The following is a 25,110-nucleotide window of genomic DNA, read 5'->3' on the forward strand; positions in this document are numbered from 1 at the left end:
TTTAGCATCAGGAAAGCGTTTATTTCATATTTCGCACTAGCCAAACACACAGGCGCCGGGGCGTTTTCCGTGTTGTAACATTATCTCGGTTTGAGAGCATGAAATCACTACAACAATAGGCAACATTAGAGCCGAGCGAGGAGGGGGGCAGTTTCCTCCCAGCGGAAGGAGACCGATCTCCTGCAGGACAATGTGAGAGACAGAGTTGAAGCAACGCAGCTAGCTAGCATGCCAGGATGGAAGTGAGAATAATTTGAGCCACCTTATATTGTAACCAAAGTATTGCTGGAAAGCCACTATTCTGCAAGAGAAAGAGGACGCCGCGATGGGAATCTTGCGTTGAAGAGAAGCGGCAGGGCCAAGAAAAGGGAGAAAGATGGGTGTCGTGCTACGGAGTCTGTTGTTGTGTAGTTTTTGTTTTCTGATACGAGGTGAGTTTTTGATCCACATTTCGCTCTTTTTTTCGTTTAGGGTAAAGTTCACGTTTTGCCTTTATATGTGCAAATTGTTTTTTACAGTCGGGGAATTTAGCTTGCAAGAACAACCGTAGGACCAAGGCCCACTCAGGGGTTGATTTCGTCTGAGCAGCAAGCTAACATTAGCCAGTCAGCAATGCGTGCGTTTATCTCCAGTCTATTTGCTGGAACAGAGAATGAAATGGCACAGAGCTTATGTTAGCTGATAAAATCTCACCAGAGACTCCACAGCACAGCTACTTCTATCAGCTATTCCCGGTTCCATGTTGTCAGAAGCACAGTTTAGACGTTTAGCTACCGTTAGTGGCTAGCATTACTTAACTTGGGGGTTTTGTAAACAGCTAAATCCAGTCCATGGAAATGTTGGATTGAGGGAATTGCTCGTCAGCACAAGTAACAGTGTGATTAGCATGTCATTCACGTTGCAGCTAGCTATCTAAGTTAACTGTAGGGAGTTGGGTAGATTATGAATTATAGATTATTTCAAGGGGTATATCACTGTTTATGCTCACCTTTTGATTTTTAAAGCACAGTCAGTGCATAGTTAACGTTGCATCATCAAATCTATGCACAACCAGTGGCCAAGCTCAGCCAGTTAGCTAGTATCTGGCGTGTTGTGGGATTTGTGTGATGCTAGCTAGAATCCAGCGAGCTTATTCCTACATTTACTTTATGTACTGTCACTAATTTTAACACGTTTTTGTGTTGTACTGCTGCTTTATGGGAACTATCTTACTCTATTATTCCCTTTGATGCAACGTTAACGCCAACTAGAAACTCGGACACAATGGGAAAAGTAACCTGGAAAAGTGTAGCTAGCATCTTTGGTTCTTGTTATCAGCTAGTCTACCTGAAAAGATGGCTCCCCTTGTCTTCAGTTGCTTTCTGACAAAATGAAGAGTTTGCTGTCAGCAAATGGATGCTTTTTTAGTTGAGTGAAGTGTTTTATTTGTTGTTGGAGGTAAATGTAGTGTAGCTAAGCCTGGCCACGTTATCAAGCCGAGGAGACTCCACTTTATTCGTCCAATTTCCAAATGTCAGCCATGCAAAGACAGCCAGCTCTTCAGAGCACAACAAAGGCTGCACAGCTGTATTCTTGATCACTTCAGGAAGTTTGAAGATGTTGTGTTTACTGTACACACTTTGTACTCTTTAAGAGTCGTTTTGTCACAACTACAAGTGTGATGAAACTGTGTTTACGCAAAATGCAGTGTGATATTAATCATTTGTTTGGGAGTAGCTGCAGAACAGCCAGCCCACTCCATCTGGGAGCCATATTGGGGCCACAAGTAAGGGAAAGCAGTGGAGTGGTCTAATTTTGAGTCAAGTTTTCTAAGAAAAGGACTGGGGACTGTGTTGAATTAGTCATTGAAGAAAATATTTGCTGTGTTTTTTTCCTGAAGTGGTCAACAGTGCAGTATAGTATTTCATGGATGCAATGATTGAAATACACAGTTTTTAAGAGCTTTGTATTTTCCAGTATGATCTAGCTCTCACCTTTACCTGTTTGCCTAGTAGGCTAATTTGAACTGATATTTGTGACAGTGAAGTTTTTCTTACATAGGCCTGAACTATTCACAGTTCAAGCATATGGCTTCACCTTTGTCTGAATTGTGCTGTTTGAGTTTGACTTTTCAACTTTTTAATTGTGGGCCTGTGCATGGCTCTAGATTTTGTCATTTATCCCTTAGTTTCAGCAACCAAATAAACAGTTCAGTTAGTTTTTGCAATCTTTCATTTGTCAGCTTTGTAGGAAAGGTGAGAAATAAGTATCAGCCAACAGCTGAATGCTGGCATATTTTCTGACTGTGGCGGGTAAATTTGCCTACTTGGGCAGGTAACTAACCATTCTTTTGGAGTTAACTTTCAGTGTCAAAAAAGAAATGGCAAAAGTTGCTGTTCAGTCTCTATGGCTTCTCTTGAGAAAGGGACAGAAAAAGTTTTTGGGGTTTATTCGACAATTCAAAACACTTTTGAATTGGCTCTTGTCAGTGTAAGATAATGGATAAGATTCATATTAATTGCTCATTAAACTCATTAAGCAAAAATATTGTCTTATTGTTCAGCTTAAAGTTTTGAAAAGTCTAGAGATGGTAAATAAACTTTTATAACACATCTATATATAAGTATATATGGTCGTAGCTCAAAAAAATGAAAGTTGCTGCTTTCTGCTGGAGGGACATGTACAATGGCCATTAAATAAGTGTCCCAAAAAGCAAATTTCCTTACATTTGTGCTTGGCAGAGTTGAGTAATACTTTTGGAGGAACTTCAGTCCAAGGTTTTGATGTTCTGTGAAATTCTAAATATTTGGAGAAGGAAATTCCCCTCTGTGGGGAAAAAAAAATGCAGTCAGTTGGAGGTATGGGGCTCGGGGTGACCTTTCTAGTGATCCCATGGCATGCAGTGGGAGATGTGTCAAATTGGGGTTAGGCGTAATGCCAAGATCCAGCAGAGGTAGCATGAGTCCCAGTTTGCTTCTCACCTCCTTTGCATTTCATCACTGCGTCATGTTTGACACTTCTTAAAGTTGCGTCAGGTTCAAATCCAAAAAAGGTTTTAGAGGCTTTTGGCAGGCGTTATGAACGGACTCACATCAGCACTTAACGGTTTCCTTTTCCAAAGTTTGACATCAGTTTTGAATTATGTATATTTCCCTCTGTTTTCCAGGAGCGCCACTCCTATTGTATGCAAACCGACGAGACCTGCGGCTTGTGGACGCGGCGCACGGGAAGGCGAACGCTACAGTGGTGGTGGGAGGACTAGAGGATGCTGCTGCTGTGGATTATGTCTACTCCCAGGGGCTCATCTACTGGAGTGACGTGAGCGAGGAGGCTATCAAACGCACTGTTTTTAACCAATCAGGGGCCAGCGGGGTCCAGACCGTAGTGGTGTCAGGACTGGCCTCCCCAGATGGACTAGCCTGTGACTGGCTAGGTAGTAAACTTTACTGGACCGACTCAGAAACCAATCGGCTTGAGGTCGCAGAGCTTGATGGATCTTTGCGAAAAGTTCTGTTCTGGCAAGAGCTCGATCAGCCGAGGGCAATAGCCTTGGATCCAGCAAGAGGGTGAGTATCTTGTCTTTGTTAGGCTTTGAAAGGCTGAGCAGGAGGAACGGAGGGGTGTGTTTCTGACTGCTTTGTGAGGGTCACCTTTGTTTGCAGCACTATCCTGGGCCTGGATAGGGTTGCAAGGTTGCTGAGACTTTACTAGAACAGGCTGGTATCTGCTGAATTCCCCAGTAATATGAACAAGAGTGTTAGTGTTGTTGTTTTTTTCTTTTGTTTTGTTTTTCCTGTTCTGAGGAAGGGGAGTGGCGCGGTTCTTAGTCCTGGCAGCTGAGGAATGTCTTGTATCAGCTTGAGATAGAGGGGCATCTGCCTCAGCCAGAGAGCCAGCAAGGAGGGTAAACAAAGCCAGGTCACCCAGCAGTAGCATGCCTCTCAAATTACCTCACCATTCACCTCTTGACAGTCAGCACAGGGAAACGATGCTGCTGTGATGGCGTTGCTGAGAATTCTACATTTGTAGTTCTGTTTCTGCTGAATTTGTGTCATCCTGTCAGTATCTGTTGCAGAAGAGGAATTGAATCCTTTGAAACCTGAGCAAATTTAATTGACTGCTTCCAAAAACAGAAGGAAAGAAGATACAGCAAATGAGCAAACAATTACTGGAAAACCAGGATTTTTTTTTTTTTCAGAAAAATTACCCGAGAGACCTGTTATTACGTTACCTGTTACCTGTCTTGTCTTTTTTAAGGCAAGACTGTATTAATAACAGGTCTCTCTATTAATAACTATAAGATCAGTGATTCTTGTTTGTAAATGTTTGTGAAAGGCCTTTCACATGCATTTAACCCTTTTTAACCAGAAAATTAGATTAAAAAATATCCAAGAAAATTAGGAAAACTTTAATAGAAAAAGTGCACACATAAAAAAGTGAAATATAAAAGAAAAATATTTAGTTGTTTTAAATATATTTTCCATCAAATTACAAGAAACCTAGTATAAAAGTAAAAGTGGTAGGCTAAGTGACAAAATAAAACCAACCAGTGAATAAGTGATGAAACTGATCAGGGACCTAGTAGCCATCCTCCTGAAGGACAGAACGATACGTAAGAATTTGCTGTGTGAGAGCTGTCACTGAACAGCTTCATAGCATTAATTCCATTACACATATTGTGCCCGTACAACCTCTTACCACAGACATAGTGCCATATTAAGAGAGTCCATCATCGTTTGTCAAAAAAGCAAACCTAAAGCTTCCTGCTGGAGGCTGTTCGAGTTGTGATTTGTATATTGTCCACTAGTCATTTGGGATGGAGCTGTATGTGTGAGTCATGCATTTCACTCACACTAGTCAAGGTGTATAGCCAATGTTTTGTGTCAGTTTGACATTAGTTCTGCAAATAAGAGTGCCCACAATGACCAGGCAGGTGTGAGGATGTCCCACTGAAGTCCATTTGACCTGGGTCCTGTTTTCCTATTCTTATTTTCTATCATAGTAGGGGTAGGCGACATGTCAGCGTTTTGCTGTCCACCAGTCATAGCATTAATCAACAATGCCAATACATTGGGTGATTGCATTTATTGTATCACAGCCTGTCATGGGTTATGAATTAGTTAGCTTAATAGTTTGTGCCTCCTGTTTGACCAGCTGGACGAATAGATTCAGCTCAAATCTCATTGCTGATACATTCATCCTATCACCCAACCGCTCATCATACTGATTGATTCGGAGTAAAAGCTCATCAGTTGCTTCCCCATAGAGTTTGTTATGGTTTGTTTGCCCATAGGGACAGTAGCCCCTTCAAAAAAAATCCCCAAAAGAAGTGAAAATGATCCAAAAATCTGACTTTTCTCCAACAGCTTGGTTTAGCTCTATCTTGTCACTAGTTGCACAACACATTTCATTTTTTTTTCATTTATTGAGTTTATTTTGTATGTGTAAAAGGAAAGAACACATAAAAACAAGCAGAGACAGAGAAAATGAACTGGTTTCAATCTATGAACAGCTCAGTGCAAAAGAAATGATCAAAACACATACATATTCAAAAAGGAGCGGGAAGAAGTGCAAACTTGTTGAATCCCACCCCTTCTCCATAAATATTTAAACTTGTCAGGTCATGGATAAACTGAAAACAAAGTAGCCTGTATCATGATAGAGTTGGTGTCAATATGTTAAAAAATTGCCTAGATGCCTTGGAATTACATATTTTGGTCAGATTGATTGGTATGGTGGAAAACAAATTGAAATTAGGATTCATGTATAAATGGCCACATTAAGTCTTGAAGGGATGGACCAAAGCAAAGGATTGCATAGCTTGAATAGAAAGTCCCCATAAAACACCTATTACCCTCACCTCCTATGATAACTGAGAATATTTAATGGCAACTGCATGCTGCACTAAAAATTTCAATCAGTATAATCTTTGCAAATTTCTGAACCATTCTGCCCCTCCAACCATTCCATCAAATACAACTGGGCTTCTCTCCCTAACTGATAGCCTGTTGGCTTACACTCGTGAATGATCCTTCCATGTGCCAGCATCCTGTTTCAACTGGAAATACATCAAATTAAGGAAGTAAAAACTACCATCTCATGGGGTTTGCAAATAAACCTTTTCCCTGACTTGAGTGAGGAGTATTTATTTTTCTTGTAGTAGATTGAAATCTGGGACCCAGTGTGGCACAACAAAGACATTTCATTGCTACTATGACATCCGCCCTCTCGCTTTCTCTGACTCAAAAGCTGGGAATGGATTTTTTTTACTCTGGACAATAACAGCATGATTCATAGTAGACTGTACTCTGTTTACAATACACTATGTGGGCGATGCATAAGTGATATTCAAATTTAGCCTTTTCTGTTTGTAAGGTGATTCAGGGTGGAGGCTGTCCTGTTGTATTAATATCAGTGAGAGGCTGGCCTCGTCTTTTTGATGTGTCTTACTGCAAACAGGGTGTCAGAAGGGGTCAGACCTCCTTTAAAACAGGTGAGCAACCAGGGGTTAATCCCTGACTGCTGAGACAACTGGCATGAAACCTGAGCAGTAGGGAAAGACCACTGGTCTACATGAGGGTTCTATTAAATCCACTTTGTTTAGATAATTTTGTTGGCATTTTGCCTCTTTGGTAGGCTGTTAATAGCAAATAGAGACAGGAAAGACTGGGGATGGCATCTAACAAAGATCTCTGTGAAAACCAGTGTCACTGAATTCGCTTGATGCTAAATACCGTTGGTTTCATTTGCTTCATCAGCTTGGCGTCATCATCCCGTAAGAGTCAGCATGGATTTTCTAACATTGCTGTGATTAAAGGCTACATGGAACATTTTACATGTAGCCACATTAATTTTGAGACATTCGCAGAATTACATTTATCAGATGAGACCATCACCAGAAGACTGTCAGTCTTCTACCAGCATCTGTATTGCAGTGTTGGTTGTAGCTACCTAATTGGCAGGGTTGCTTCTCACACAAAGAGATATTGCTTTATGGCACAAAACAGGAACTGTTTTATTTCTCAAACTGAATGCAAGTGTACTCCAGTTCCTCTCTTAAATGTACAGTCTCATCTTCATGTTGTCCTACCTGGTCTAACTATTCTTACCTTTCTTTGTCTTTAGAATGACTAGCAATGCAGTGATTAACTGCATTGCTAAAATTACTTAAACTTAAAATGTGTTTTTATTACAGTAAGCTTTTCAGAATATTATCTCTGTTGATGGTTCTGGGAGGCTACATTAATAACAGAAAAGAGTCGACATACTGTTTAAGTCAAGCATGTGTGTCTTATGTTTAAATGAATTACAGTAGGATTTTCTTGGGTTTACCATTCTCTGGAGTTCAGATTAGCATAGGACTTTGGTGTGGTGTTGGTCTTGTGTTACACCCCCTGGGCTTGGGGTGATAGGGCTAAGCAGGTGATCCGAGTGGGTAACACACGTTTAGAAGGCAGGCAAAGGCTGGACAGGTAAGACGCCAACTCATGGTTGGTCACATACAGTGACAGCCTTGCCAAGCACTTTTCAACCCCCATGCAATACAACAGCTCCAAAGCTGATACTGTTGGAACCAGTTTTCCTGAGAAGCAAGTACAATTTTGTCAGATTCTGATCAGCATATAGTTTGTGACAAGGTCAGTTGGAGCTTTGAGTTTTGTGTGTTATACTATTAAGAGCATCAGAGTGTTTTTTACGCTGATTTAACAGCCCAGCTTGTACTATGCACTAAATAAAAGAAACTTGTTGTGCACAGCAGAAAACTAAATGTGGGATTTGCAGAGACATAACTCTAACTCAAATTATAAAATCACAAGCCATTAAATTTTGAAAAGCTGAGACATTTCCTTGCACGCCAGTAGCAGTATTGATTTTGTGGGTTCTGTATCCATAAAGCTGAAGATAGAGATAATGTTTCAGAAATGAAACTTTATCTAACCATAGGATTTGGATGGAAGGTCTGACTGAGCTTATTAACTTTTGTGGCATAGCTAGGTATTGTCAAGATTTTTGGAGCTGCTGTGGCATGATTTGTGTTCATTGTTTGAAGAGGCAGTTGTGTTTCTGTTCTAAATTGTGTGTAACACAGCATGGAAATTACCAGCCACCAGCCTTCTGACTGTACCACCAGCATGCTCCTCCAGGAAATTTAACAGTGTAACCATAATAATAATCATATAACAATAAAGCCACACTCCTTTTGTTCTGTAATATTCTGTAAAGGATATAGTTACCTGGCTCAGTGACTTCAGGCAGCTTGCCTATAGTGGTGATTCAGGAATCACTGAGTGTGTGATGCAGTCAGTATGGGCTTACACTTACAATACCTGGCAAGGCTCCAGCCATTGGATCACATTTGTGGCTGTTTTTCCCCCTTTTGGCTGCCTAGCCTGACCATTACCTTTATACCATTATTATTGTTTATTTGTGATGTGTACTACAACGAGTAGGCTTGAACTTGAATGAGATGTGTCTATGATGGCTGCCATGCCACATATTCAAAATATAACCTACTGCATCTTGTGGCTGCATTGAATTCTGGTCTGTTGACAATGCTGTCAGTGGAGAAATTATCTCCACCTCTTTTAGGATGGATTCCTCCCTCTATAATTATTGAACGTTATTATTGGTGGTAGTATAGGAAGAAGCTTTTCCTCTTTGATTTTGGTTTGGCTAACCACAAACCTGACATTTCCAGTTGATGTTTTAGATGGCTGAAAAAAAATGTTCTTGAACTCAGTTGTGGCTACATCTTCTTTTATCGTCACATCTTTGGAAACATCTTCTTTTATCGTAACATTGTCATCTACCGGAATAAGATAAACACACTACCAAATAACAAAGATGGCTGAAAAAAGTGGTAGGGTTAGTGCATGAATAAGATTTTAGATTTTTTTTTTTCTCGAGTTTCTCCTTTAATTCTTGCTCACAATTTCAAGTTTAGTGAGACTCTCTGTTGCATGTTTCCATGTTGTGCATGCAACCTGCCTCATGGTTTTAGTCTGAAGGTGACATTTCTCCAGGTAAAAAACTAATTCCTACCTTCCTCCTCCTTGTGAAACATTGCCAGTGGCAAATAGCTGCAGGCTATCAAAGCTAGATGCTAGCATGCCCCCCCCCCCCCCCCCCCCCCCCCCACCCACCCCCCCACCCTTCAGCAAGTGGCCTGGCTGCTCTGGCAGGGAAAAAGGGAAAAGAGGGAAAGGAGAAAATACAAGCAAAAGAGCATTGTTTGCCAGTGCTGGTGAATCTGTTCAGGTTGACTTGAAAATCCAGTAGCATTTTTTTTTTTACTATTTTACAGTAGAGCAACTATCTAATATGCAGAAGTCACCACCAAGAAGTTAACAGGTGACAAATATAATGAAGCAATCAAGTGCACAGAGGTTTGTGCCAGGTTGGTATGTAGTTATTATTAGAGTGAATGGAATGGTAATGATATACAAATGAATATTGTTACTGTGAAGTACCAGGTAGTTCTGCTTGAAGAATAAACAGCACTAGCTTTCAAGCAGTAAAGATTCATACCAGTTGCTCATTTTTGTTCACTCAATTATATTAACCATCAGATTCACACTTTTATTGCTAATAATTGCTACCAGGCACATTTTCTTTTGTCTGTGTTTATTGCTGTGTGTGCTTTGTACTTACTGCCGGTAGGTATAGCACAGTCACCTGGTACATATTAGCTAATACTGTATAGTATCATTGCCATATTGTAAAGTGTTGCCGAGCATCCATTTTGCTCCTGTTTCACTATAATGTCGATCACTTATGTATATGCCACCAGGCAGGTGGAATGTGAAAATGGAAAGCAACCAGACTGTTTATTTCATTTCAGAGGCTCCCTTTACCGCCTGCTGTGCCTCATCTCCTGTTGGCAGAACTGAGAGTCATGGCCAAGATTACTTTTGGCCATTAATGTTAGAATATTATGTGAACATTGTGCGCATGGGTGTGCACGCACGCACGCACGCACGCACACACACACACACACACACACACACACACACACCTTTTACTCTCCTTCATCGCCATGTTTACTAGTCTGCCCATTTTTCCAGTGAGGCACCAAAGAGAGGCATGGATTAGAATGTAAATCCATTAGGACTCAGATAAAAGAGACCTGTAATCTATTCATTAGTTTTATTTAAATAGAGGGGTCTCTCTCTCTCTCTCTCTCTCTCTCTCTCTCTCTCTCTCTCTCTCTCTCTCTCTCTCTCTCTCTCTCTCTCTCTCTCTCTCTCTCTCTCTCTCTCTCTCTCTCTCTCTCTCTCTCTCTCCCTCTCTCTCTCTCCCTCTCCCTCCGGCTTCTCTTGGGTATCTATTCATGGAAACTCTTGTCTCCCCAGTGTTTGATCCATGACAATATCAAACATTAGGGTTAGACCAGTATATGTGTTTGCTGATAGCCATTTGTTCAGATATTGGCCAGCCAGTGCTGTCCATCCGGAGTTTGCTGCCTGAATTGACTTAAAGTAAAATTCTAGAGGGAACATTGAATGCTTGTAATTTTTGCCATGCGATTGTTCAAACTGACTTAATATCAGCGAAAATATTGGATAGCAGCAGCTTTCATGCAAAAATATCAATATGTGGATTGGCCCTCAAATACTGATTGAACCCTGTTAGACGTTACTTGCCAATGAATAAACTGGATTTTTCAGCCTAAGACATAGAGTGATGGCTGTTATAATTATCCTCTCACTGTTAAAGGCTTCCCTGATGAGCCCTGAAGCTGTCACGCCACAGCAGAGTGCTGCTAACCACGACAGCCAGCACTGTGTTGGCAAGACGAAGGACCATGTTGAACAAAGCTGTAATTACACCGTTGTACAAATAGCTTAGCCAGCTTCCGATTTAATCAGCCAGCCCTGCAGAACGGCCCCCCACTGAGCGCCTGCTTAGCTGTGTGTGTGTTTGGAGACATCTTTCAGAACATCTAAACACGTTCTCAGTCTCATTAGCATGACAGCCATTTAAACCGGGCCCTTTCATTTACGCATGAAATCGTAAATGGGTTGCATACGTTCATGTTCTGTTTTTGTTTTTTGTTTTTTTTTTCTTTTTCGTTTTCGTTTTGCTTTCTCCTTGGTGGTTTAGTTTGGACATATTGGTTGCGTGCATTTCACAAAGAGCCATTGTTGCTTCAGCAGCTGTTTTGTGTCAGTTTTTTTTTTCACCAGTTATTATGCCAGAGCAAGGTATTGGAGCAGAGAAATGCCCGGTGGAATCACTCATGTATGTGGAAGGCATATATTCTGTCATTTGCCATGGTTGTAATGGAAATATGTAGCCCAGACAAAGCAGCTCTCACAGATGTTTTCAGTTGTTTCTTATTAATGGAAACCGGTTTCTATTCTAAAAATATACAGTTCAGATTGCAGTTGGAAACTCCATGCTGGTCATTCCAGTTTAGCTATAACATAATAAAGTTTACACTGACTGTCAGATGTTCTGACACTCCCACCTCTGTGTTGAATGTGTTTCATTGCAACTGACATGGCTGCCCAGAAGAAGATGGAAAAACTGTTATCGGTCCACTGGTAGCAAATGACTTGCTAATTAGAGTCAGTGATGATAGCTACCATTAGCCTCTTACTAGCTAGGCGAGCTGCAGCTAGTCATCTTCACTGCTAGTGCTAGCCTGTTCATCAAATTACAAGAACACACTGCTGTCTTCTGCATCTGTACCATTACAAATAAAGGCTACAGAGAATGCTAGATTGAAGTTGAACATGTTTATTATTGACTGTGTTGTCCACAGTTCTGTTGGGAAGTCATATGTGTGTTTTGACAAACTTTGACCTTTCAAATCTTCTCTGTAATTTGACTAGTAGTTCTGACTTAACTGATGCTCCTTTGGGTTTTTCTATGTAGGATGTCTGATTTATCCTTGCTTGCTCCAATTTCAGTGGAAAGCTCCATATTATCATGATCTTTTCTGATTTTTTTTTTTTTTTTTTTTTTTTTTTTTTTTTTTTATTAGAATCAGTTACTGAAATCATGCTGCCAGAACATTTAAAAAAAAAGGCATGGTGCAGTTTCACTTTTAAGGCAAGTGATCTACATCAATGATTTGAAAGCCAGACATGGGCAGTTCAGAGTGTACTTGTTGCAGAAACAAATTATGTGAGGCTCATGAATAAAATGATAAGTTACTGGAAAAACAACGTGCCACATTGGCCTGGGACTTGAGTGTTTACAGGCTTAAGTGAGATGTTGAATTCACACCAGGCCACACTGATCATCTGCAGTTGGTGTAAAACGTAACAGGACTGGTTGTGTAACCTATTGGAATAGCATCTCTGTTTTCTTTTCTGGTTCATTACCTTTATTTCCATCTCCATGCTAACATCTTGGAAACATCTTCTTGCTTTTGTTTTCATGTTCTGCACAAATTCAGACTCATACAGCATTATTGGTACATTTAAATGTCAAAATAATGGCAGCAAGCATTACTACTACTACTACTACCTAGGTGATCATTCTTTTCCCCGTGTATTAGAAGTAAGCTATTGCTTAGTAAAGGGGGTGGGGTCAGATGTCCATGGCAACTGCTTGAAAAAGGCCTTACCCAGAGTGTGTGCAAATAGCTGGGTTAAGCATAGCCAAAGTAGAGGCTGTTGTCTTGCTGCACTCTCTGTGTGCCCATTGGCACCACTCTGCACAACTGGGGGAAAGTTGAGGACTGAAGGCAAGTATCCAGATCCACCCCTCGCAAAACTCCAGCATTTACTACTTTGTAAAGTGGAAATGGAATGCTGTGCTGTGGTAATTTTAGCAGTAGGAGGGGAGTTTACTATACACCATGCATTGTAATCTCCTCTCTTAAAGCCCAGCTCTGTAACATGTGTTTCTTTCTTCTTTGTCCAAGAATTGCCAGTGGGAGCTATTGAAAGCTTTTATTTTCAGCTTATAAGGTATTGGCAGTTATTACGCTAGATTAAAGCCAAGTTATCTTGGCAAGGGTACATGTTTGTGGATACCTGGCTATCTGCATGCATAAAGGTGTTTGAATCAACTGGCTTAACTATACCTTTTGTCTACATGTGTAGCAAGGCCTCAGCCCCTCAGTCTATCCTATGTGTGTGTGTGTTTGTATGTGTGTGGGGAGAGGGAGGCGGGGGATGAATTCGTTGGCTCGGCTTTTTTAATGGGCCTCAGTGGGTGTCTGGTTCACACATGTGCCACGCGTTTGATCCCATCTCTGGAAGGTCTGCAGCTACAACCTGCCCTCCCTGCATGGGAATGGATTTACTTACTCATGCTTTGCTTAAACAAAAACACACCAAACACACCAGGACATCTGTGGTTCTTTTTTTTTTTTTTTTTTAAAAAGACTGAAAAGCTTAATGCTACACCAGGCAACTTCACGCTTTGGCAGAACCAAGCCACAGGAGGAGATTAAAAAAAAAAAAAAAAAAAACTGTAAGGTGACATCTGTAAACTGAATATCCTCTTAGTAAGTGATGGAGGTGGTGAAGAGGTTCAGCCGACACCAGTGGTTCCAGCTTTCTCTGGATGGAGCAATCGCTTGCTGACATTTGTGACTAGAGTCTGAAGTTTTAACTTTTTAACCTCCTCACACAGCCAGCTGATCACTTTAAGACCACTTTTTTGACTCGTGAAAGTGTCAGGGCAAGCTCACTGGAAGTCACCATGTTGCCTGACCAGTGAGAAGTGACAGAAGCTACAGTGCCCTGAATTCAGAAACGCACAGTAGCTGAAGCTATGCGACAAGTTTATTGTTGTGTATTGTTTATTGTGGATCCCCATTAGTCAATGCACAAGTGACAAACTAGTCCTTCTGAGCTCCAGTCAAAACATTTCAATAAGAAATCACAATCAGTACCAAACATTCATACCAAAATTACAACAGCCAAATGCAGCAAGGCTATTGCTATTATAGTCACAAAATAGACAGTGCAACATCGGAGAATCCTTAGTGCAAGAGGACACTCAAACCAACACTTAAATCTCATATCACAAACTTTGAAACACAGCAAATACCTACCATATAATGGCACAAACCTGACCAATCAGCAACACAATAACAGCAGAGGCACGGCCTAAAGAAAAATCATTTAACCTAGCACCTAATTCTTCTTTCCCCAGAATCCTCTGAAGATGAAGATGAACTGAGGTCCACAAAGAAAAATCCCTGTACAGTAGTTTTTTTCATTGCATTAGTTGTTGGGCATAATAATGAAAGTAGTCCTGCGGCAGCTCCTCTAGTATGCAGTTTGATCAAAAAGAACTGTAGGTTAATGGATTTGAAGTAACATTCCTAATAAAAGGACATTATCTGATAGATAATCTATTAAAAATGTTGTGCCACCTAAGGCCGGAATGCATTGGATCAACATTTGAACACAACAAAGAGGAAGTCTAGCAGCCCTGTTTTGTGCGGTTCACAATGTCATAAGATCAGTCTTGGAGCAGCATGATCAGGATGGCGTAACACTGAGTTTGTACCATTTATGTAGAAGATATTAGGTTGCTGACAAGTTGCTAACATATGCTAACAAGCTATTGATATGCTTTCTGATGTGCCTGCTTGTGTATTTTTTACACCTGCTGGTGTATTTTTTTTTTTTACATAACATTCTTGCCTAATGCAGCATTGTTTTTTTTTTTTGTTTGTTTTGTTTTGTTTTTTCATTTTGGTCTTCAGATTGGTCTCAAATTCAGTTCCACATAGCATTAACAAGTCTTGAGTGTGTCTTTCAGCCACCTGCAGATAATCTGCACATAAAGAAATGGAACATAATTCAGACTGCTCAGATGTTCGCAGGTCATTTTTTCTAAAGTTATTACAAAGCTGATCCCTCAGTGCAGGAATAATCACTGAATAGCAATATTGTAATTAGTGGAAAAGAGTCACTCATTATAGGATTTGTTACTGCATATATTGTTGGACTGTGTGTGTGTGTGTGTGTGTGTGTGTGTGTGTGTGTGTGTGTGTGTGTGTGTGTGTGTGTGTGTGTGTGTGTGTGTGTGTGTGTGTTGTGTGTGTGTGTGGTTTAGCCAAGTCTCGTTTGTCCTAGTGCATTAGTATGGAGACAGAGCTGTTAAGGGAAACTGGTTTCCAAATCCACTGTGGAACGCAGTGCTGGACGGGGTTCAACATGGCTGATTAATGCATCAGGTACCAAATACAATGCAGCTCTTGTGGTGAGGAGATGCTTTCTCTGCACAGCATTCACTCAGTGGGCAGAGTTGTTTTTTGTTTTTTGGTCCCCCCCCCCCCCCCCCCCCCCCCACCCCGCTTAGGCCATGTAGTATGCTTTCCTACTGGAAAAAGTCACCTAAATGCCTATAAGGAGAACAGATCAATATGAAATCCTCACTTCTTGGTCCCTGCACAAAAAAAGAAATCCTGTTCATCTGTTGCAATTCTGTAAACATGTTAATTTACACTATGGAAGTATATTGTATATTTCAAGTAGCAGGGACATGTATTTATCAGTTAATAAGTATTTTTCAGTTCTGTCACACTCTCGTCTCTTTTTTTTTTGTTTTTTTTTAATGCATAGTTGACTCATACGGCACTGTTCATAATGGCCAATACCTGATTTATTGTCAGGAGTTAATCTGGAGTGAAACACAAGCATTTGCTGTAGTAAGAGGTTGTTGCCTTTATATTTCAGAGCCAAGCTATCAGTCAAGGCTGTGGCCTTGAATGTAATTACTAGGGGTGGGTAAAAATATCAGTATGGCAATATATCGCGATACTTTGCCACCCAATATGATATTAATTTTTCAACTCCAAATATCGATATTTCATTAGAATAATGATTCATGTTTAAGAGCTCTCAAGTCTCGTGCATTGGGCATGAGACACGCATTTCAACCCATTCACACACTCACACACCACACCTTGTATTTCTCACGCAGAGATATTACCAGCAGAACGCCCACCAAGTTGCGCCGCCATTTTTTTTTTTTATAATAGTGGAACAGGTATAGGGCCCTATAATTGCTGCAATCACAGAATCGCGGACAGAATTGCGGAAATCTGGGTGGCACAACCCCCCCAGTCGTGTCACCTGCACCTGCACCACCAAGAAAAAAAAATTACAACAACGGCACCGGCACCGTATGAGCCCAACAGGCAAAGAAACTTTCCAGGTACAGCAGTGCACTGACATGGATTGTGCAACACAGTGAAGAGTTGCCACTCCGCTCTGTTTTCACTGGCTAACAGCAGCACACTGGCTTAGCTTGTCTTTTCAGAGAAGAGGTATCACTTTGGCTTATTTTTCAATCTATGTTATCACAGGCATTTTACTGCTCATTCATTGGTAGTTGGATTGTTAGGTCTGTCAATGTAATTGTTAAATAAATAAATAAATAAAGTGTTATTTGTTACCTCAGTTAATTTAAGGTAATTTCTATTTCATTTGTGTGCATTTTAGTCATTAATATTTTAGTCACTAACATTAAAAACACACTCTTTTTTTGGTAATAAAATAAGAGTAAAAGATAAAAAACAGAATTTCAAAAAATGAAAACAGAAAAAACGTAATTTGGGAAAATATAAAACAGATTTTATAGGGCCCTACAGGTAGAGGAATAAAGTGAGTTTCTGGGTAGAGTTCAGAAGGCCCTGCCACGCACCAGCTAATCAAATAAAGAGAATATTCCAATGATACATTGGTTCAGGCGCTCGTCAATTGACAAATTGATGCTCTGATCAATATCATTTGATGTACATATACAGATACGTATCGTATCATGAGGTTCTTGCCAATACTCACCCCTAGTAATTACACAGTTAGGCCCACCAGTACTGTTTTTGAACCATTGTTTTTTCTTTTTTTTTCATTCTTTCTTTCTTTTCTTTTGACATTGATTTAGAGCCATTATTCTTTCTGAACAGACAAGCTCCATCAGTTGAAAATTCCAGAAAAAAACGTCACAGTCCACAGTCCACACTGTTTGACTGAGAGGTGATCTTGGGGAAGTACACTGCCAAAACCACAACAAGTGCCTAGCACCTACGACGGTGACAGTAAAGAATGTCACAGATGACCACAAATTTTGTCAGTAGATCTTTTTCACACCATTTTGACATGAAAGAGCGAGGTAAAACAGGTGTCTCTCATAATATTAAGTTCCATAGACCCAAATGGAATGGATCTTTAATTAATCACTGAGTTTTGCTTGTTTTATTTTGAAAGAAACTTATGCTTTTATTCACAAAGCATAAAGTTATCAAAAATACACACAATATAATACTGAATGTTTGTAACGATTGAATTAAAAAAGAAAAGTTATTTCATAGAATTGCAGAGCCACATGTTCAATAAGCATCACTCCAGTGTACTAACAACACACTGTTACCTCATGTCAGTGAGTTCATTTGGTACTAGAGAAACCACTCCCATTATATTAAGTGCAAATGAAAACAATTGTGCTGTTTTCCTGAAGCTACAGATATCTTTCTTGCAGATGCATGTCCAGCACTGGCATTTCTGAAATTCAGTTTTGGTGTTAATTATAGCTAAAAAGAACCTGTTTTCTCTAGAGTCCAGACTTTTGAACAGTAGTGTAGTTACTGTAATGGCAATTTTTTTTTATTATTATTATTATCATTATTTTTTATGTGCCTTTAGCTGTCAGTATGGTGTTGCATATGCCTGCACGTGTGTGCTGACAAGTATTTGTTGTGAGAGCTTCTCTTGCACAACTCCCACTGCACATGTACTTAACAACCACAACAACTGCGTTTGCTCTGGGCCAGCATGGTCAGACGGAGCGGGCTTCGTCATTACATCAGACAGAGATTTTAAAAAGCGTGTAATTGGACTCATTAAAGAGCCCATTTTGGACAGGGGCAAGCCCTTCCCCCCTCCAGTTGTAAAGATCTCTCTCTCTCTGTCCCTCTCGCTCTCGCGCTCTCTCTCTCTCTCTGTCTCAGACACTTGCCTTTGTGCGGTTGTGTTCACTCCTTCTTGTCATTCCCAGCAGTGACCTGGCTCTTACTTACTCCCGACCCCTGGCCTGTTTGGCACTGGTGACAACGCAGTTTTCCCACACGCTCAAAGTGGGAGACAATGTCCCTCTTAGTTTAGAGGGGCAGCCTACCAGCTTTATGTCCAGAACTTCACGCTGTAATCCCTTCCTCTTCGTTTTTAGTCAAATCACTAGCCATTCCTGTCCTGTCACTACGGATATTTTGGCATTTCGGCTGGGAAACATTGCATGTTTCCTGACATTTTCCGTAGTACCCTGTCATGGCCAGTTGGACAGTTTATGTTACATTGATTGTTTTCTCATTATATTTGTTATTTACTCTTTTATTTCATTTAAAGCACCATACCAGTGATTCTGCATGTTTAACGAAGTATCTACAGAATGTATCTACCTGTGGTTTCCTCCAAAACAAGCAGTCATATTTTAGATCTCGATATAATTTCTCTTCTTTTTTATCAAGCCATTGGTTCCCATTAATTTCACTATGATATGAAAATGAATTTTCAGAGACTTTAAACTTTCTTCACACCAGTATTCCATCACCGTAAAAAAGTCAGATGTGGCCATTTCCGCCAAAGAGGTTGAGTCAGGATCAGGCATCTTTGGACCTGGGATAGGGGAGACAGGTAGACTTGTTACTTACTGACATGGTCATGGTGTGAATATCAGGGTCGGAGGCAAAGTAGGGTGCAGTAGGATGTCTTCGCAGAATATGCATGGGGAAAAAAATCACTTCATACATACACACACACAGACCTGCACAATTTCCAGTGCACCGGTGTGACCGATGAAACTGTTAAGTTGCACTTGATAGTTTTTTGGTCACAGCCAGAATGGTCACAGCCTGGAGCACGGTTCACAAGGTAGCTTGAAACTCATTTTTTTTAGTTTTATTATATATAACTAGTCCTTCTATCTGCACACAATGCCATGTAATGCTGCAGAATTGCACCCTACTCTGTTTTCCAGACCTCTTATTTGTCTCCTGTTTTATATACATCTTCAACAGGTCAAGTGCCTCCAGTAAGTCACTTCTGAGCTGTCATGGCTTGGGCCCACCCTGCCTGTCCTCTGCCTCACACTAGCCTCTGTTAGCACCTGATTCTTTTGTTTAAGGCCCAAGAACAAACCAGAGTAAATCTTCAGTTTTCAGATGAAATATTTATTATGGTCACAGATAAAGTAAGGCAGCGCTGGGCTCAGAATGACAGAGCTCTCGCAGGATCTCAGTCAGAATGAGCCCTGACATCAGGAAATGATGCACATTTATCTTCTTGGGCTGGGCCTGCCCCATACAGAGGTTTTACTTACACGCAAGCGAGTATAGTTGGCCAGTTACCCGGACATGGACAGGCCAACCACTGTTCATGCCTTGTTTCTAGAATGTGTTATGCTAGTGTGTGGATGTTGACTGGGCGTGTATCTAATGCAACAGACCTAACTAACAAGATAGAGAAGGTACGGGGCGCCCCAGTGGCTCACCGGTTAAGAGCACGCACCATGTGCCAGGGCTCAGTCCCGATCGCAGCTACCGGGGTTCAAATCTGACCTCAGGTCCTTTGCTGCACATCATTCCCTCTCTCCTGCCTTTCCTGTCTATCTCCACTGTGACTGTCAAATAAAGCAGAAATGCCAAAAAAATAATCTTTAAAAAAAAAAAAAGATAGAGAAGGTACAATAGGCTCCTGTTTTATCTGTTCTCTGCTAGTGGTCAAACTGTCCTGAACTATATGATACATTGGATATTACAAGAGACATGGAGTTCTGAGATACATTGAGCTATAAGGCCAATTATAACACCTGTGTGCTTTATTTTCACAGCTTGTACAACAGGTTGTATAATGAAATTAAAGTGTGGTACCCTCTTGATTGATTTATTAAACATGGCATTTCTCACATCATCAGCACATTTGCTGATGTATGATGTCACTGATGTGTATTCTTGATGTGTAAACTTATGTTTATGCTTTGAAGAGAAGTCTTGGATTAATCCCATTTTCATGCTCTGAGCTGACAGCATGAATGAGCCCCTGGAATGGCATCTGGACAGCAGTTAGCCTCCTCTGCAGCAGTCATCCACATGAACCCACTTAAGTTTGAGCCAGGAGATACAGCTTTAGATTGGAGAACGGCATTATGTCAGCCTGTCGCTAATCTCTCGCTTGGATCCTGGTGAAGGTTGTGTTTGCAGTGCTACCCGATTGTTATTCTTCTCTGTTGAGGAACTGATGTTTGCCGAATTGGTCACATGGTCTGTGCTGCCTCTCAGTGTGGGTTTTGGCAATGTTTGCCTGTGACGCTCCTCGTCTCTTGCTCCATGGCTTTTGTGCTTCAGCAGTAGGAGTTAACACTCCTGCCTGGCCCCTATGGTTACTGTGTGGTGAAGTGGCGGGGGGAAGGGAGGAAATGGAGATTAGCAATGGTAGATGGTATGGATGGAGGAGGATGGGTGAACAATCCAGCTGTGAGGGTAATTAAGGCAAACAAAGGCAAGAATTAGCTGCACAGCAACCCACTGCTAAGCACACCATCCCCACAGAGACATTTAGTACCCAGATGCAAAAAAAGGATGTGTTAAAATCCGGAGTTTTCAAACATTTGTCATGTTCTGGACCTCAAAGTTTACTTTCAGTAATCCACAGATCCCCTATTGGAAGTGATTTTGCGCTATAGGAACTCTGATATGAAGAGAGATTTTTGTCAGTTATTAAATGCATGAAAGGCCTCTGAATGCAAACAAGCATTTGAAATCTGATGCTGATCCAGCATCACTGGCCAAACATTTAAATGTAATAAATGTAATAATTATAAATACAGTTTTCTTGTAATTAAATTGTAAAAGGTCATTTCTGCTTTCAAAGGCATTTTTGTCTGTTTACATACTTGAATACTGACAAAACATAGTGAGAAACTAAACTGAACTAAACCACACCTTCAAAACTACTGAATTAAAGTAATGAGCAAACATCGCCTCAGTGGCATCTGTTCAGAATTGGTCAAATGTTCACAAAAGTTTTGCTTGTGATCTTGATCTTGATCTCCTCACTAAGTCCAAATTGCTGAGAGTGAATAAATTCTAGCCACTTGGCCGTGGTGTCTGAGGGCCTGTTTGTGGTTCACACAGAAACACAAAAGTGTTGTAAATGATGTAATTGCAGCCAAAACAACTATGAGCATTAGAGTCACATACAAGGCCGCTGAAAATTGAAACCACGTGAGACAGCACTATATCTCCTCAGCAGTGGTATTTGACCCACTGGTTGAAAATGTTCTATCTGCCTGCTGGTAGGCAAAAATACATCATTTTCAAGGAAGTAGTTAAGAGATGGATTTTAGGGGAAAATGGTAAAACAGAGTAAAATTTTTGGCAATTTTTACATAATTTTTTAGGGCAGATCCAAATACTTCAAAGCTTTTAATTATTGCCATGGGATTAGAAGGCAAAATCAGTATTTGAATACTTCAGTTTTTTTAAACAGCAGGCACTGGGCATTTTCTCTTGATGCACACAGATCCGCCATAGCTTAGCCATAGCACATCCACACTTGCCTCACAAAACCTGGAAGTAGAGTCTATTATCTGTATATAATGTGTATAATATTAGTCTGCGTGCCTGCATGTGTTACTGACAGGAACACAACCCCCCCCGATAGCTGATTTAAGTTACCACTGGGGTATTGTCCATTCTCACCAGAACATGATGCCCACTGAGAATTAGAAAAAAACACTTCAGGGTTAGAAACACTGCTAAGAGCCCCAGATAATTTATGTGGGACTACTGGACATTCTGCTCCAGAGGCTTCTCATTGACCATCCCTTGTATAGCCATATCCCAACAAACTCACATCTGTAGTGACTACCTTCAGAATAGGACGGTGATACCCATGGGCACCCACTGTACCAGGAAAGCTGGATGTTGCTGATGGCACATTGCAATTACGCATTCCACCATAACAGTTAGCCTCTGTGCACCATAACACACAGGGTTCAGTCTGAGGGCTCTGGAAATCCCTCATGTAGAAGCAGTGTCCACTCCCACTCCGTTGTAGCAAAGCTTTGAGGCATTCGGGACAGCCCTAAATTTTTAATAATATATATCATTAGCTAACAAGGATGGAAGTTATTTTCCTTTGTCCTTAGAAGGAACCTCTTTTTCTCTCTGCTCACAGTGTACACCACTCACACAGGAAGCCAGCATTTAGAGCATCGAGGCTAAAGGCAGATACAGTTGTCAAGAAGTTGAGAAATACTAAGTAGGCCAGTGTGTCTGCAAATCCAGGATTTAAATGACTTGAATTTTTTTTTTTACCTCTTTACTATTAAAAGACCTCAAAACTGCTTGAATACTGTAAAATACACAGTCTTTAAGTCATCTGTTCATTTGTGGATGTTTTAAAGACTGGGTTGTTTTGTGTTTTTGCTTGGGAGACTAGCCATGCAGCCCTACTCTGATAGGACAGTAGATTTTCATATTTATTTCAGTGGTAAAATTGATCTCATATGTCATCCTAATTGGCAGCTTGAAAAGTCTTTATGTCCCGACGAAACTTGCAGACACCCTGAATGCTGTATTTTGTTGTGACCGTTTGTCTCATAGTAGTTGGAGTAAATAGAGAAGAGCTCCCTGGCCTGCATTTGTTCTCTTGTTCGTTGCCTGGCAACAGCAGTGGTAAATATACATCCACCACTTGAGACCCAACTCCCACCGTCTGCATCCAAATACCTCAGCTTGCGTGAAGAGACTGTCACCCATTGAAGAACCTCTCATGTACAGGGTTTAGGGGGCCGGCTCCACCTCTGTAAGGGGAAACAATCCCCCTCCAGCGCCAGGCCTGCTTCCTCCTAGCCAGTGCCAGCCCTGGGGGAAAAAATATTAGGATAGGAGTCTTGCATTTTACAATGAACATACTACAATGTAGGTCCAAAAGAGAAACAACCTGAAAGGTTTTTAGTTCACTTTAGTTGTCCTTATTTTTCTTTCTTTCTTTCTTTGAGTTTTTTTTTAGTTTTTTTTAGTTTTTTTGCGTGTTTGTTTGAATTTTTTGGCTAATTTTTGGGTTGTTTTCTTGTCATTTTTACTTTTTTGCTAGTTCTCTTATTTATTTTTTTCTTGCATAATAATTTTCAGGTGATTTTCTGGTAAATTTCTTGTAACTTTTTACTAAGTTCTTACAATTTTTGTTTTTGTGCATCATCTTTTTTCCCCATGTTGTTGAAAGAAATCAAGTGAAGTTTCATTGTACATACACATATCAGAGAGTGGCTCTGTGATTTTTCTAACTGTAGAGGGAAAATTCAGTGAATGAATTAAATATTTTGTTCATTCCCCACCCCAGCACTGCCACCACAGCACACTTCAGTTATATCAGGTGGTGTTTAAAGTCAACGTCATTCCAGTTGTACATACCCTCGCCCTGAGGATGAAGTCTTTTGGTCTGATATGTTGACGGTGTTGACTGATTCATGCCCACTCTACTTGTAGTTCTGATTATTTCCAATCTGACTTGAAAGCAGGATAAGACAAAGGCAATCTTTTATACATATTGTGCTGGTAAAGAGGTTAAAATGTAATCCAAGAATAGAGATTAGATCTGTTAGATCAGCAACTGTAAAGTGAACACTGTAATTGGAGCACTGCCTTACTTCACTCTGTTACAGGAAAAAGTACTGTAATTATAGTAATGCGTTACATTGTCTTATATCAGCCCCAGAACTGGTGGTGGTATATTTCATTTTAGTTAAGAGAACAGGACATTTTCTTTCCTAATCTAATCTAATCTAATCTAACCTAATTCTCAGCGAATTGTCATTTATACAGAATAAAAACTATAGATGTAATGTGAAGAATCATGTCATGACCTATAATGTCAGTATTTTAGTGATGCTGATTTTTGAAAATAAGTTGAAAATGTATTGTTGTTTTTCACCCCCAACAACAGGAGATAACACTGGGAAAACCGAAATTTCATTTGCAGTACTCCTAACAACAATGCATTAGCAAGACCAGCCAAAAGCCCTGATGATGGCCATGTGTCAGAACACATTGGTTTTACATATAAATATTTATCTCTTACTGGAAGTCTTGCAGCAACCAGTTATGCATGCAGGGGTGAAGGTGCCCACATAGCCTACTTAAAGCAAAATTGAACTTTGGTAGAGTGCTGGGTTGTATTGTTACCTAGGCGGTACTGGGACTTTTTTTGTATGGGCATAATCTGCTTTGTTGGAATTCCTTTATATGTTAAAAGTGTAGTTTTGGAGGGTTTTTCTTATCACTCCCAGGTAACTATACAACCCAACACTCTACCCAAGTTCAAATTTGCTTTAAAATAATGATTTCTGAGGAGTATTTTTCCCTAAATATGATATTAGGCTAGGCAAATGTTTTGCTTTTTTCTTTTCCCGCAATTCTTCAGGTGTTGTAATATTGACAATGCATTGACTTTTTATAAGCTACTGTATATCTTTGTATTATCATGATGACACCATTTACTGATGGGCAGTCTTTCCTGTATCATTCTACCTCAGGTACATGTACTGGACAGACTGGGGAGAAATCCCAAAGATTGAGCGAGCGGGAATGGATGGGACTAACCGTGCAATGATAATCGATAAGGATATCTACTGGCCGAACGGACTGACGCTGGACTACAGCCAGCAGAAACTCTACTGGGCAGATGCCAAGTACAACTTCATCCATCGCTCCAACTTGGATGGCTCCTCAAGGTACAGTACCACAGTGCTTTGTTTAGAGATGTTCAGTTGTGTGCTATTGTGATTCAGTGGCCTGTGGATTTTCATTCCAGCCAAATACTACCACAGCCGATTTTACTGATTAATGCTGCATTCCATTCAAAGTTGCAAGTCGGGTATTCCAAGTTGGCAGTTACAATGGCGGTGCGTTCCAGCGGTCCATCTTAGAGAAGCCGTGGCATAAACATAGATGCCTGTGAGATTTAATTTGCTCAGTGTAAAGTACTGTTCCCCACGCAACAGCAAATGTTGTGTGAACAGAATTCGGGAACATTATTTACCTATTTTCCATAGAATGTTAGCAATTCCTCGTTTATATGTTCAGCTATTGACCACATCATGATAGGTGTATGCAATGTGGAAAACTGAAGTTGAGTATTTTTTACGTATTATGAA

General features: G+C 40.5%; 1 protein-coding gene across 3 annotated transcripts in view; it reads left to right on the plus strand.

Moving 5' to 3' along the window:
- Positions 1–171: 171 nt before the first annotated feature.
- Positions 172–25,110, plus strand: part of lrp6 (low density lipoprotein receptor-related protein 6) — a 62,108-nt gene continuing 37,169 nt past the window's right edge. For all 3 annotated transcript variants that reach the window (XM_030045480.1, XM_030045481.1, XM_030045482.1), the window contains exons 1-3: positions 172–431; positions 3,146–3,545; positions 24,490–24,687. In XM_030045480.1, coding sequence (XP_029901340.1) covers positions 377–431; positions 3,146–3,545; positions 24,490–24,687 — 653 coding nt within the window. In that variant the 5' untranslated portion in view covers positions 172–376. The remainder of the gene's footprint in view (positions 432–3,145; positions 3,546–24,489; positions 24,688–25,110) is intronic.

This window comes from Myripristis murdjan, chromosome 23 (genome assembly GCF_902150065.1).
Source record: "Myripristis murdjan chromosome 23, fMyrMur1.1, whole genome shotgun sequence".
Classification (NCBI taxonomy): Eukaryota; Metazoa; Chordata; class Actinopteri; order Holocentriformes; family Holocentridae; genus Myripristis; species Myripristis murdjan.